General features: G+C 38.7%; 1 protein-coding gene across 2 annotated transcripts in view; it reads right to left on the reverse strand.

The window, feature by feature from the left end:
• adcy5 (adenylate cyclase 5) overlaps positions 1–10,361 on the reverse strand; it is an 85,727-nt gene extending 75,366 nt beyond the window's left edge. Inside the window, exon 1 of one of the 2 annotated variants that reach the window (XM_017421204.3) lies at positions 8,516–10,361. In XM_017421204.3, the coding sequence (XP_017276693.1) occupies positions 8,516–9,466 (951 nt within the window). In that variant the 5' untranslated portion in view covers positions 9,467–10,361. The remainder of the gene's footprint in view (positions 1–8,515) is intronic. The other variant, XM_017421205.3, reaches the window with a different exon arrangement.
• Between the last annotated feature and the right edge of the window lie 4,634 nt (positions 10,362–14,995).

Below are 14,995 nucleotides of genomic sequence, written 5' to 3' on the forward strand. Positions count from 1 at the left end.
TTGTTGCCCGACTCCATCAACACCACCTTGCCAGATGCTCCCACATTTATGATTTGATCTACTGGCAAACACTTTTGCACTAAAGACTATTGTGTCATAAGGGGGTGAGACGGAGGCGAACCCAGAACGCAGACTCATTTTACAAAAGGAAAACTAATTTATTAAAGTAAAATATAACAAAAACAAAAGGCTGTCGTGGCAGCAAAAATACAAACAAAAATCCAGAAACACAAGGCAAGGCATGGAACGAGGATGACAGCAAGCATGACAAGAACAAGAGGAACAGAATGACCCAGTGACAAGTGACAAAACAGAGACCGGTTTTAAAGACAGAGGGAAGGATGATTATGGGATGCAGCTGTGGACTAAACGAGAAGCAGGTGAGGTGGGCGTGGCAGGCATGAATGGAAAACTACTGGGGAGGTGAATGGTGCAAAACATAAAGACAGTGACCCGAAAAGACAACCAAAACAAACAAGACCAACAAGAAACTCCAAACAAAGAACAAAACACACCTACATTCATGACATATTGAGATTTGGACCAGCTTGTTAATACTTATTATTTTACCATCTGCATGGTTTTTAGACCTGGACATTTGGGGCTGTAGTATCAAATGTTTTCTGTCAGAAGAGAGCACCTGTACAGGTGTTGAAATGCAGCTTGCACACTCAAGATGGGTTTGAGATGTTTGTGACAACTCTGCCACTATTCTGGGAGAGAAACAGTTGCACTAATTTGTTGAACATGTTCAAAATGTAATCAACAAAACAAGGAAATTTTAAATTGGGAATTTAAGATTGTCCACAAAAATGTAGAGACATTTTGGAGACTCCCTTTTGAAAAGCTGTTCACAAACTAGTCTCCATCAGTCTCAGCCCAGTGAGAGACACACTTTAAAGTGGTAGTTCAGATTTTTTGAAGTGGGCTCCTGTGGAAAAGTTACAAGCAGTTAATATCTTAGCTGTTTTACATAACTCCTTGAACAACCTCAGTTTGAGAAAAACAGCATTTAACTTTGACCATATTACAAACCTTGTTTATTAAACCTTGACAATGTTGTTAGTTTTGCATTACACAGTTCTTCTGGAAGTGATATTACGAATATTACTGGATAAGGTGCCTGCACTGGATTTGCTCTTGAAAATATTATTCTATGTAAATAACTGCATATTGCAAAACTGATAGAGACATACAGGTTTTAAAAGATTCATGAAAATGAGACACTAATAAATGTTTGAGATCTGACTTGTTTTAAGACAGCAACTACTTTAGTCTTGATCCTGTTCAAACTAGCTATTTCGTTCATTCGCCCAGTCAGAAATAAACTCTATTCTTCTAAACTTAGGTTGGTAAGAGCCATCTTATCTCCAACAGGTAAGATAATAACTGTTCATAATTTTTTACAGAACCCCACTTCAAACAAATCAAAACCATCACTTTAAAACTACAAAGTTACAAGAAATACACTCATGACACATCCGAGTCAACCTTCACTTTACTGTAAAAGGTTAGAAGCTCAACCAAATGTCACACAGACATCTGACATCTACTGTGGGTAACTGTATGTAGCCATCAAGTTTTTACAAGAAAGACAAATAAACAGGCTCTGCCTAAAAAAACAACATAAATGTTAAATATAAATTGAGCTTGACTATGTTACAAGCACTTAGTGTCAATGTCAATTTTATTTATAAAGCACTTTTATAAAACAGCTGAGGTTGACCAAAGTGCTTTACAGTCAAACCAGACAACAATGCAACAAAATAAAACGTAAAATCAAATGAAACAAGAATAAAAGGACAATATAATATACAGATAAAAACACAACAAAGGTACATAAGAGCTAATAAAGTCTTACGCTCTGTTTAAATGAAATCAAGTCACAGAAAAAATATGAGCCTTAGGCAAGGGTTTAAATGTCTCTAAAGTCTGAGCGTGCTGTAACTGAGCCAGCAATTATTAAAAATAAAAGCAGCACACACCTTTGTCTTCTTGCTGTGAATGAATAGCTGCAGTTCATCACTGAAAGACCTTTTAAAGCTGTATGTTTTATCATAGCAGCTATTCTAAAATATTTTTCAGAAAAACAACAACCCAGCTTAATTGCTAATGCACAATGGACCACTTAGGGCTGGTATCTAACACCAAAGTTAGAAAAGCATTATTTAGCCTTGATCAAACCTACTACACCACAGTTCAATAGAAAGCTCTTTTATGGGAACTAGACATAAAAATAATAAACAGTCATCACATGTGAATGTCAAAAACACCATTTTAAAAAGAACATTAGAAACCTCAAATGACTCATGTTGCATTTTAAATACAAAAATTTCAGAAAAGAACTGAGGGTAAAATCTTTGGATCTTACATAAACAGGACTTGTCAAACTCAGAGAGGAGCCGGGTCCTGTGTAAACGCTGGAGTTAGGCTAAAAACAACAGCGTGATAAAGAAAGAACAACAAATACAGCAGCTTGTTCCCATCCACCCACATCAGCACATCAAATGACAACGTGAATTTCACTCAAAATACAAACAGATGCAGGGTCATACGCCATTCACACAATCAAACTCAACACCAGCCTGGCTGTTGCTTAGATAACCGAACATGGGCGAAAAATGGGTCAAAAAAGTGAGACTCTCCTCTTTTCGTTATTTGACTAAATCTTTGCCAGTTCAGCTTGTAGAGCCTTTGGGGGCGGAATGGAAGTTTCACTGCACCATACAAGGCTATGAATAAATCTGTATTAAGTCTTTGTTATGGAAGTTTGAACCAAATATTTTCTCTAAAAACATAGAGCAATCTTCTTCTTTAAATAAAGCTAATAATTGCACAGCAATTATTCGTTGCCAATCCAACCAATGTTGCAATCTCATTTATGGTTCTTTACTCACTGAAGGTATTTAGCATCCTCTCTGATGTGAGAATTTCATTTGTTACCCTCTTTGAACAAACAGCTAAATTAGTTTAGGAACAATACCTAATACAGCCTGGTACTTACGTGATACTTAAAGATACTTACAGAGTATGTACCTAGCACTTACCTGGTACTTGCATGGTACATACCTGGTACTTGGCTGTGTACCACTTACATGCACAGTATTTACCTAGAACTTACCTGGTACATACCTGGTACGTATCTGGTACATGCCTAATATGTACCTGGTACATGTCTGGTACAAATCTAGTACATACCTGCTGTTTGCCTGGTACTTACCAAACACTTATGAAGTACATACCTGGTGCTTTCTTGGTACGTACCTGGTACTTAATTAATATGTACCTGCTGCTTACAGAGTACATAATGAATACCCTACTGGTGCATACCTAGTATATACCTTGTACATACCCAGTACTAGGTATCAGGTACATACTGGTCAGTATTATGTCTTGCTACCATTAGGGGTTTTTTATGTATGTTGTGCTTTATTAAAAAAAAATATATTAAAATAGGCAAGTTTGGATAACACTTACAATTAAAAACTGTTTAAGTACTATCAAAGTTTTTGTTGCAGCACTGATTATATTTTACCAAATCAGTATAAGGTACCACTCCTTGAAGGATTGTATATCACTCGTTGCCTTGAACATCAAAGTTTTAGACAAAGATATAATGCAGTGTGTTAGTGTTCAGAGTATGTGTCTCACCTATTACCATTCCATATTTTAGATCTTTACCTCTTAAAGTGACTGAATTATAGCCAATTTTGGCTTGCTAAGGTGGATTAGCTGCAGTAGCCATCTTGAATTGGGTTGACTCTAAATAACAATCAGTTGTAGGTGTAATAGATCCAATGATGTGTTTTTGAGAGTTTCATCAAAATTCGTCTAGTAGTTCATGAAATATTTTGCAAACAGCCAGACATACAAATCAACACACACAGACACAAACAATTCCTTAATCAACCGTCTTTCATGGTGGAAAAATTATACAAATTTGGCCTTTCATAGAAACATTTCCAGTTTTTATGGTAATAAATCCAATCGGCAGTCAGCTACTAATGAAAGACCTCCTCAGACCCTCTAAAACCTGAGGGTTTTCAGATAAAATTCACATTTTTAGGTTTACACCACAACTTATATTTCCAAACTGGCTAAAAACCATAAAAATAAATCATAAAAGCCTGACAACTGCTTGAAAGCTGACAAAGTTATAGCCATTTATGTGTTTTCTAATGTCGATTAGCCATGGTGGTCTTTAATTGGGCTGACTCCAAAAGTTAATCTGTTGTAAAGATACTGTATCGAATGAATGCTTTCTGAGAGCTTTATTAAAATCCATACAGTGGTTTCTGAACTATTTTACTGACTCTACAGACAAAAATACACACCGGCTAAAACATTTCTGCTCCTCAGCAGAAAGGCAAAAACTACCTTAAAAGTAGCAAAAGCTCTATTTTGCACATAGCTGTTTAAAACTTGGGAAAAAGACAGATTTGGGGGAGTTAATAGATTCCTTTATATTCCTCAGGGAGGTGCAGAGGCAGAAAAGACGTTAAAATATAACTTTTCTCATGATCATTCTGGCATCCTTAAAAAAAACAACAACTTGGCATATAAGTGCTGTGCTGCTAAAGTAAAGGTTTATGGCCTCTACCAGCCAAATAAATAACGTACAACGGGGTCGGCCGCCAAAAACTTTGTTAGGAGAGCGAAAAATTTAAAAGTTACACAAACAAACACGCAACAGAGAGACCAGTTTGGGGATAATAACACTGAGCTCTGGACAATTCAATTAAGCATACCTTTAAATAATCACGGAAAATTCAACTGGTTTGTGCAAGCGCCTTTATTACAAATAAAGTCAACCAGCTTTAAAAAGAATGTTTTAAACGCAATCTTGACATCGTAAAAATACTACCAGAGGCATTTGGATGTTATGAGGGACACAGAGGCTCAGCAGCACAATAAAAAAATCCCCCTGAAACCATCAAGCTCATTACAAGTCCAGATGAAGGAAAGCAAACACAGTTATCAGGCTTTCCGAAGCTCGGAGTAAGCACGTTTTTATAAAAGGGATTTGAATCAGGAATTTAATCAGACATGTTTCAGTGTGTTTGTCTGCTTTTCACTTCGATCAACAGCTGATTATCCAGTTTACTTCTCATTACTGCGGAACACCCAGGGAGGAGCAGTTGTTTGGATCAGTGTTTTGTTTTTGTTTTGTTTTTGTTTTGTTTTTACTTTTTGGCCAGAAAAAGTTTCAATAATGATGTTCCTGGATTGAAAGTCATGCTCATTCACGCTGCAAAATGGAAACAAACACGGCACCAGAAATGAAAGGACTGATTCAAAATATGATTTAACCTCGGCAGAGAATTCGTTTCTGCTGCACTTCTGAGATGTTGCTCAAAAGTGTAAGAAGTTCAGCCAAAAATACAACAATATAAGGGTCTAATAAACATCCTCTGCATCTTACTGTGCTCAAAAAAGGAATTATGAACTGGTTGATTGCAGGAATAAATCATCTAATCTTATGACAGGATCCCTTCCCATCCCCATGTCTTTTTTTTACACTTTTGTAGTACGGTCAGTGTAATCACTACAATTCATCTCTATTAAAGTCCGCCCAACATGACAATTTGTGACCTGACAAACAACAAGTGCTTCAACACTTGATCTTTTCACAAGTGTCATGACACTTGATGACAATGTATATGCTATGAAACCTGTAAATGTCATAAAACGGACAATCTGCTGTCTGGAAATGCTTCTAAACTGCAAGCCGTTTCCTGATTATTAATCATTTGATAAATTTCGCTGTTAGTCACGTAAAGTCAACAAAGATTTGCAAGACAAATGAAAACAGTTTCACTCCAGTCGAGAAGGGAACAACTCCGACTGGTTGGTGTAATTTCACTTCTGATAAACATACAGTTGTCATCAGCTCCTGGAGTAACAACCCAGCTGCAGTTCCCATAGCAACCAGCAGATATAGCTCTTTGGAACTGGGTCAGATAACTTTGGAAATGATTCAATTGAACCTATTTTTCTTATTTAAACATCTCATAAAATTTTCAAACAAAAGTGCAAGTATAATATAAAGTATAAGCGTAATAAATTTTACATATTCAGGACCTGAAGTTACCCAGCATTCATTTCTGTACAACCCAAACCCTGGAAAAGTTGGGACGTTGTGTAAAATGTAAAACAAAACAAAAAACAATGCAATAGATTTTAGACAGTTTTTTGCATGCAGGTAAACTTCTGTCCATCTTTACTTCTGACACATTCAGCCTCTCTAAAATACTGTTTTATACCCAATTTTTTTACTAACCTTTTGCCAATTAATCTAATTAAACGCAAAAAGCTTTTATAGCTGTTTATATGTACTACCTACTTTTACATCCTTTTGTTGTCCCTGTTCCACCTGTTTTGACATATGCTGACGCCAGTAAATTCAATATTACTTTATTTCTTTATTTTTTTAAAAGGTACTTTCTTAGTTTAAACACTTGATACATTTACTGTTTTCCATTGTGAATAAAATATGGGTTTATGAGATTTGCAAATCATTGTATTCTATTTCCATTTACATTTAACACAACATTCCAAATGTATTAGAATTGGGGCTAAATATTTTTTTATACATTTTTAAATTTACATCGGACCTACCAGTTTCCTTTAATAAAGTTCTTCTTTATCTTGCAATTAACAAATGCGCCACAGCTACTGATTCAAAAATATTTACTCAGAAGTTGATAAGAGCTCATTGGTTCTCAATAGGTTTCCAAATAAAACTAAAAGAAAAGAAAAAAAAAACAACCCTCTGGCTCTGGCCATTTGTCTTTTCAATTAACCCCAGTGCCTCTCCAATCAAACCGTGTGCATCCACAGTGGTTATAGCCTACATCCTGTGTGAATTGATTTCTAAAGACTGAGACTGGGGGGCAGAGCAGAAACACGGTCAGTGTTGGAGCGACACTCTTATCCCAGTCTTTCCAAGAGCTATTTTTCAGGTTAGTTCTCTGGTCCTGGCTGATCATGACACAATGAATCTCACTTTGATTATGTGCAAACAACAACAACAACAACAACAACAACAAAAGACTACCACAACTAAAGTAAAAGGAACACCGTGAAACACTGGTCAGTTTTCAAATTCCATACTTTTCCAGACTCTAACTATGAGGTTTTTCTGATGATTTTTTATTAAGAGTATTTTTTACACCAAATTGTCTGTAAATTTACAGAAAGTGTTTGATATAGCTACCTGTCTAAAAACCAGGGATTAAGTCTTCTTCATTACTAAGTAATGATCTTTTTTTTCATTTCTTTGAAGGAGTCTTCCCAAGGGATCATTAAAATTCTATCTATCTATCTATCTATCTATCTATCTATCTATCTATCTATCTATCTATCTATCTATCTATCTATCTATCTATCTATCCATCCATCCATCCACCTTCATGCTTCAAGGTTGACTGACAAAGTATTTTCAGCCCATGCACGGTGAATTACTGGAAGTAATTTAAACTTGTTTTGTTCAAAAAGCGTCTCAACATATGAAGGAGCATTACTGAAACGCAAATGATGTGCTTCTTAATAAATTACTAAGAAATGCAGTTTGTTCCTTATTTTTATTGTTGTGTACAATTGGAGTTATAACATCATTAAGATGTATTTTCTATTCTAAAAAAAGACTGTGTATCAATTAGGCCTACTTCACAAAAAAACATTGAATAAAATAGGAATATAGTTTAGTTAATTAAAGTTCAGACACAAGCACTTACAGTTTAACTGTTAAGCAACACTTTCTATGTAAAGTTCAAAACTATTTATGATATCACACGACTGGGTAACTTCTAAAAGTAATTTGTAAAAATTTCAGTATTTAATAAACCACAACATTCAATACCTATACCTATTAAATAAATTAGCTTTGTCTTCAGTATTCCTTTAATGGGTGTAAAATATTGGGTGTAAGAAAAAAAGATTTTGTTTTTTATTGCATACTGGGAGTATAAAACAACTTTTTGCTGCAAGAAATGTAGCAAAACGTTACACACACACACACACACAAATAGGACTAATTTGAGTTTTTCAGAAAGCAACCATTTTAAAGGTTTTTAGGCTAGAAAATGCTGTTATATATGTTGCCTGCCTTTAATATAAGATTAATGTGGAAAAATGTTTAAAAATTTTTGTCAAAAGAGGGTTTTTTTTTAAGGCTATACAGAACAGAGTCTGGAAACACAAATGTTTTTTCAAACTGTTTCAGTCCTGGAAAATACTGAAAAAGATTTCCAGACTTTTCAAAACTCTTTAGGAACCCTGATTAGTGCTCTTTTTCTAGTTTCACCTCCACGACAGAAGCTTTGTCAGTTTTATTTTACCCCCAAACTCATCTTTGCACCTCCTAAACAAGTTCTGGCCAATTAATAACATCCTACTTCATGTGAGCTTTAGATAAATGCAGCAGGGGACTTTGGAACAACTGCCCCGTGCGTTTTTGCGCACAACCATTGCGTAAAATCCCACTTTTACAAGTAAAGCTGATTCTCCCACATACCTGTTTCCACAGAAAGCTGTCCATGCCGTTTAACATCCAAGAAATGGCCACGTGGACGGCGGACAGTATGAGTCCAGTGATGACCGCGGCGCGCATCCTGACGGGCAGCAGGGTGTAGATGACATGGATGAAGAACACGGTCCACCAGATCCCCTCGGAGGCGCTCCTGGGCTGCACGAGCAGCACTCCGATCACTTGGATCACCAGCACCAGCAGGATGACCATGTAGCACACAACCCACATGTGGTCCTGATGGAAGCCGTTCCTGTTGCACACTACTATGAGGATGAGCAGGAGGAAGATCGCCACGGAAAACACCACCACGTACGTGAAGTTCGGCCCCTCTGCGCCGCCGGAGCAGTGGAAGGCCAGCATGACCGTGAAGATTAGCACGAGCACCGCCATCAGCATGGTCAGGCTGCTCTGGTTGAGGCGGAAGAAGTAGCGCTGGTAGAGCCGTTCCAACTTCTCCGACTGGAACTTCTTGGATCTGAAGACGTGCAGGACGCTGACGCAGCACGCCGCCAGGGAGACGTTCATCTCCGGCATGATGACCGCCTCCTCGTCGTCGCTCCTCGGCTTGCCTCTGCGCTCCTCCAGACCCAGCTCCACGGATTTGGGCCTCACCTCGTCCTCTGGACGTTTGATGGACGCGCGATCGTTGTCTCGGTTCTCCTCGCCATGGTCCTGCCAAGCCGAGCGGGACCTGAAGCTGACCCTGCTGACGGTCGTGGAGGCCCGGCCGGGTGGCGGTGCTGGCCGGTGGTCCGGATCATCCTCCTCTCTCCACCGGCTGTTGGTCCGGGTGAGCTTCCTGCGCGGAGATCTGGCTGAGTATGGGCACCCGTTGGCCACAGAGTCAGACTCCCCCCAGGCTGATCTGTGCTCGGTCCCTCCCCTCAGCCCGGGCGCACCGACTCCGGGTGGGCTGACGCTGTTTGATCTGGACATGATCGTGGAGGGATCAAATAAAGGCGCACAGCAGTCAGGGGACTATACCGTCACAAGGTTGGAGCGCTTTAAATATGCGCCTGAACTTCCCATGGTTGTTCAACTTTGATTTTGAAATTGTAGGACGAGATAACAGAGAGGGTATCAAATCAATTGGAACGTCACAGGGGAGCCTGTTTGGCCACGAGAGGCACGAGCACCTGATCCAGGTGGATTTGTCTCTACATCATCGGGCCCAATTAGCCGCGGAGATGGTGCGCGGCAGTGCGCGCGCGTAGATGGAAGAAATGCATCACACAAGTCATCAGATGGTCCCCGGAGATCATAGCGCAGCACAATCAATTACAGCCAGTTCGTTAAAGGGTCCGCGGACGCGTTTTCCTGCCTCCGTCTGACGGATGGAATAAAGCGCGGATGATTCCCGTCATCATGCTGGGGGCTCTGGTTTGGTCCAGTCGGGTCTTGATGCACCTGCACCCCCACGGACATCTCAGCTCTGACGGTAGTGGGAGCCACACTCAAAAAAAGGCATCATCACGATCCGACTCATCCTCGTCCTCAGCCTCGGGCAGACGCAATATAACGCAGCCTGTTGGTCACAGCGTGCGCCACAGCAGGAGCGACTCATCGTCCACCTGAACACGGAATCAATGGCCAACAGCTGTCCATCATCCACTCTGCTCAGCTCCGCAGACAAGAGGGACTCCCGCGTCTGCGCGCACAGAGGATCCGCAGAGAAATGTCAGAAAAGGTCTGATCCGGCGGCACGGCGCGCTGCCCGCCCAGCAGGCTCGGACGGGTCGCTCCGCGTGTGTATGTGTGTGTGTGCGTGTGTGTGTGTGTGTGTGTGTGTGTGTGCGTTCGGAGCGTGGCATCACAACATATTTACCGCTGATTGCTGCTTTAATGAGCATTCAACCAAGGGTGCTTCCTGTGGCCCGCCTTCCCGCCGCGCCGCCATTGGGAAGGGGAGCGGGGTGAGTCACTCTGAGAGCGGCTTTCATTGGACCGCAGAGCTGTCAGTCCAGGCCGGAGGCTTCCGAGGAATCATGGGCGGGTCAGTGGTCACAGCTGGAAACCCACGCATGGACTGAAGGGACGCCACTTTCTCCTTTGCTTTTCACACTCACTCTGCATCTCAGTGCTCCAGGTAGACGGATAAAACTAGGGGGAGCGTAAGGCTTTTCAAGGTGGAAATCACTCAGATTTCACAGTGAATTTTTGTTTGTTTGTTTTTAAAACCCAAATTATGCTCTCCCCCCTTTTTGTTTTTTATTTTTTGCAAAACATTCTTGTATCACTTTGGCAGTGGCGGATGTAGAGATTTGCTTCTTGGGGTGGCAAAGGAGGGGGACTGGAGGGAAAGTTTACTTTTAGACTTAAATGAATGGGTTCAGGTTATTTGAGGATGCATTTTAATTACACAAAATACATAATCTACACTTGACCAAGTGCTGCAACTTCCCTCTTCTAGTGCAGCCGGGGGCACTTTCAGCAGGAATATATAACATTTCTACCAGAATAACAGTGGAATGCAAAGCTGACTTTGGTTTAAATGTTAATCAAATAGCGTTTGCAGGAGCAACATAAAAAAAATTGAGACTGGAGTTGTCAGCAGCAATCCACTTCAGTCTTGACCTCCACTCTGATTATCTGTTGGTTTATTAATTCAACTCTTTCTCTTCAAACTGAGCTCATTCAAAGAGCTATCTACAGCAGAAAAGATGTTACCCGTTTCAAACCATCCCACAGAACCCCACACTTTAAAAAGATCCAAACCATCTCTTTAAATCCTGCTGATTCGAATAGCAACTTACATATTTAAAAATGACAAAAAAAAAGCAAACATTCGGCTCATTTAAGGCCACACTGTGCGCTGATGAACATGAATTGGAAGCATGTGACAGTGAGCCGAATGTGTTTGCTGTGACCGGTTCACCTCCTTGCTGAAACCTTTTTTGCCCTTTGTGGAATTCATCAAGAGTGAAACATTGTTAACGGAGATAACAGCAGCTTTCATTCAGCATCAAATAAAAAATGTAAAAAAAAAAATAGCGCTCTGATATAAATCAGATACAAAAAGATCTTGATCCAAGTTTTACAGCTTGTTTTCTTTGCTTGTCTTATGACTACATGTTTGCTTGCTTTCCTTTGGTCTCTCTGTTTGCTCTGTCACACATGCATAACACAATTTATTGATGGAAAAACAAGAGGAAATGACAGATAAATGAGAAAAATTGTGGTATGTGTGTCAGTTTCTCTGCCCCAGACATTTTTACTGGCCCGGTAAAGGATTGTTTAGCGTTAAATCTGTTCTGTGGCATGATGATTTCACATGCATGCAATGAACGGGCTGAGCATAAACCACTCAGAGGATAGAAGAGCAGCTGACTGGCTGTTCTCCACATTCAAAATCTTAACTCAATACATGACCAATTCAAGATTTGTTTTCAAGAGACACAACAGCTAGGATGCCATTATCCACCCACATATATACACTGGAGACTGTGATAATCAGTCATAAGAAAACTCAGTAGGTTGCAAAAGTATTCACCCCTCTCTGTGTTGTTGCCTTACTAGCTAGAATTTAAATTAGATTTGAGGGGGTTTGTATATTTTATTTTACACAACATAAGTACCACTTTTAAGATAATAAAAAAATAACAAGGAAATAAGAAACAGAACAAAATAAAGTAATAAACGCGCAGAAAATGACTGGGTGTTCTTTCAGCGATGTGTTTAGGGGTCATCATTCTGTTGGAAGGTGAACTCAGTCCCAGTCTCAAATCTCTGGAAGACTCCAAGGCAACAAAATAAAAAGAGTACCAATGTAGGTGAATCCTTTCACAACCTGCTGTAGTCAGGGAGTCATTCTGTCATTGATTGCATTTTGGTACATTTTGCTTATTTAAAAAAACAACAACAAAAGAACAGTAGACTGCTATACACATATATTCTTAACATAAGAAGTGCTTGTTTTATTTGTCATATATATATATTATCATTATTATTATTATTATGCTGCCAGAGTTTATCTGCTTTGTCCCAAAAGTCACGCATGCATTGCAATAACAATCCGGTCACTTTCTTCACGTCTTGCAACCAAAAAACTATATATCACTCACAAAGAGCTGACGGTGTTTGGGCATTGTTTGGGTTATATGTGAATTAATACTCTGACCTATTTTTTTGCTTTACCACATGGGGCGGTGTGGGAAATCTATATAAGTATCAAGGTGAATGGGCAGTAGCAGGTGTGGGGAGGTCACACGGTTTATACCGCTTTGTCTTATATGCTGGGTTTTTCTAACACATTGGCTTTCCTTTCACAAGCTGCCATAGATCGCCACCTTGGATGTTGAATATTCAGCTCATTATGTATGAAATACATGGGAGCGTCAGGACCTGGATTCCCGCACCCAGAAGCGAGTAAAAATGTAGCAATTTGATAGTCGCTACACTAGTTTAAAATAATATAAAATATTAAAGAGTTTCACATTAAATTCCTCTTATTTTCATAATTAAAATAATACAGATACATATGATGCTTGTGGAAAATGTGCTGTGAGTACAGTACATTCATTTACGGAAACAGATGTTCCAAGAGGGAATTTTCCACCTAAAATTTTACCAGCTGGTGGTTTGAGGTTCCTCTATATAGCTTTTATTGAATTCATGAGAAAAATTGTATCTCAGTGTGTCATTTTATTTTAAGTATGAGATGAATCACCTGGTTATTAAATTAAATATTAAATATTTTCTTTGCCTTTATTCATCCACCAGAGGTCCCTAGAGTTTGTTTCTACTCTCCCTGTTTCTTTTATTAGGACCTAAAAGTCCTAATTTGTATTCAGACCTCCAGTTTTCTAGCACTTTTTTTACTGGATTTTGTGTTCATGGTCTTTGTTTTTCTGTGTTGTCTTGTTTTTTGTTTTAGGTTTCTTAGATACGTCAGAGGTGTTTAAAGATTTTTGCGTTCACCAGTTGCTGTCAAATTTTGCTTCTATGTATTTGAACCAGAGTCCTGTTTTTAAACTAACAGATGTCACGAGTTGTCAAATGACTCAAAAAACAGGAAATTGAGCATGAAAACCACACAAATTCAATGTGTTTAGTGATCTATTCAGTCATTAAAAAAATTATTGTCGAGTCAAATAAAGAACAGTGAGCTTTAACAATTCTTCCTTTTAATATTTCCTAACAAGACAGTCGATTTGGGATAGAATATGAGATATTTAATGCTTTATAAAAAATTCAAAGGTTATGCTGTATCTACAGGATGGGTCACAAAATGCCACAAAACTGACAGTGATGCTGTCAAATATATATTCATGAAAGTCGGTAAACATTTAGCACTCAGTTTACCAAGAAACACAGAAAAAGAATAACTGGGCAGAAAAAAAATCCTCACGGTGGTTCACTCAACTGCAAACTGTAAAAAAAGAGATGGTATAGCCTTATGCAATGCAACAGCCACATAAAACGCTCAGTGTTCTCTCAAACACATCACTATAGATGTTTTTTATTGTGTAAAAAAGAAAAGTAGCTGAGTAGAAATTCGGAACATGTTTAAGGTCAGGACTTAAAAGTAAGAAAGTCTTTTCAAAAACTTTAGAGTTTTATTCTTTCTTTCCTAAAGAAAATCATAAAACCTGCAGTGTTGTGATTCATTCTGTAAGAGTACCGTTTTGTTTCAGACACTCAGGATTGTACCAAAATACTCTCAGTAATGTACGCAATCAGCTTTGAGTGCATGAAGTCGTGTGTTTGAAATCAACTTGAATTCAGTGGTTCAGCACAACAGGACATGACAAGATCAATTACAAAGTCTGGGAACCTTGTTAACAAGTGGTGGCAGGGTGGAGAGGGAGATGGACTGATGGATCAGGGCATTGCTCCGGTCCGTTGACTGGAGTTTTCCCATCATACTGCTGCTCATTTAATGAGGCAAAAGCTGTACTTTTTAACAACTCTTCTCCTAAATGATGAGACCATCCCTAAGTGTACAAACTCATGGCCAATACATCAAATGGCTATACATATATATATATATATATATATATATATATATGTTTTATTTTATTTTATTTTTTAATTCTTTGCATTAAAAAAAAACTACATTTTTATAGTTTGCATATGAACAAATAACTGTTCTTACCCGCCATTTGATCTGGTGCTTTCTTGTCGCTGCTCTTTGTTGTGTCCAGTTTTATGTTCACAGCAAAGAACATATAGCCTTTGAATTTATAGCTGATCTACATCAAAGGCTGAGATATAATCTGTACTTAACCACACAGAATAAAGACAAAGTCATTCTGACTGACTGATTATATGGATACAAAGTGCTCAGCAAAAGTATTCACCCCTTAGATGTTTTCTGCTTTTATTGCTGTCATAAATCAGTCATGATCACTATAAATTGGCCTTCTTTACAAAAAAATATGAAAAACCTTCAGTGTCAAAGTGAAACTATATTTCTACAGAGTAATAACAATTAAATACAAATATTTGATGTAAAATAAGTAGTTG

The sequence above is a fragment of the Kryptolebias marmoratus genome, linkage group LG6, assembly GCF_001649575.2.
Source record: "Kryptolebias marmoratus isolate JLee-2015 linkage group LG6, ASM164957v2, whole genome shotgun sequence".
Classification (NCBI taxonomy): Eukaryota; Metazoa; Chordata; class Actinopteri; order Cyprinodontiformes; family Rivulidae; genus Kryptolebias; species Kryptolebias marmoratus.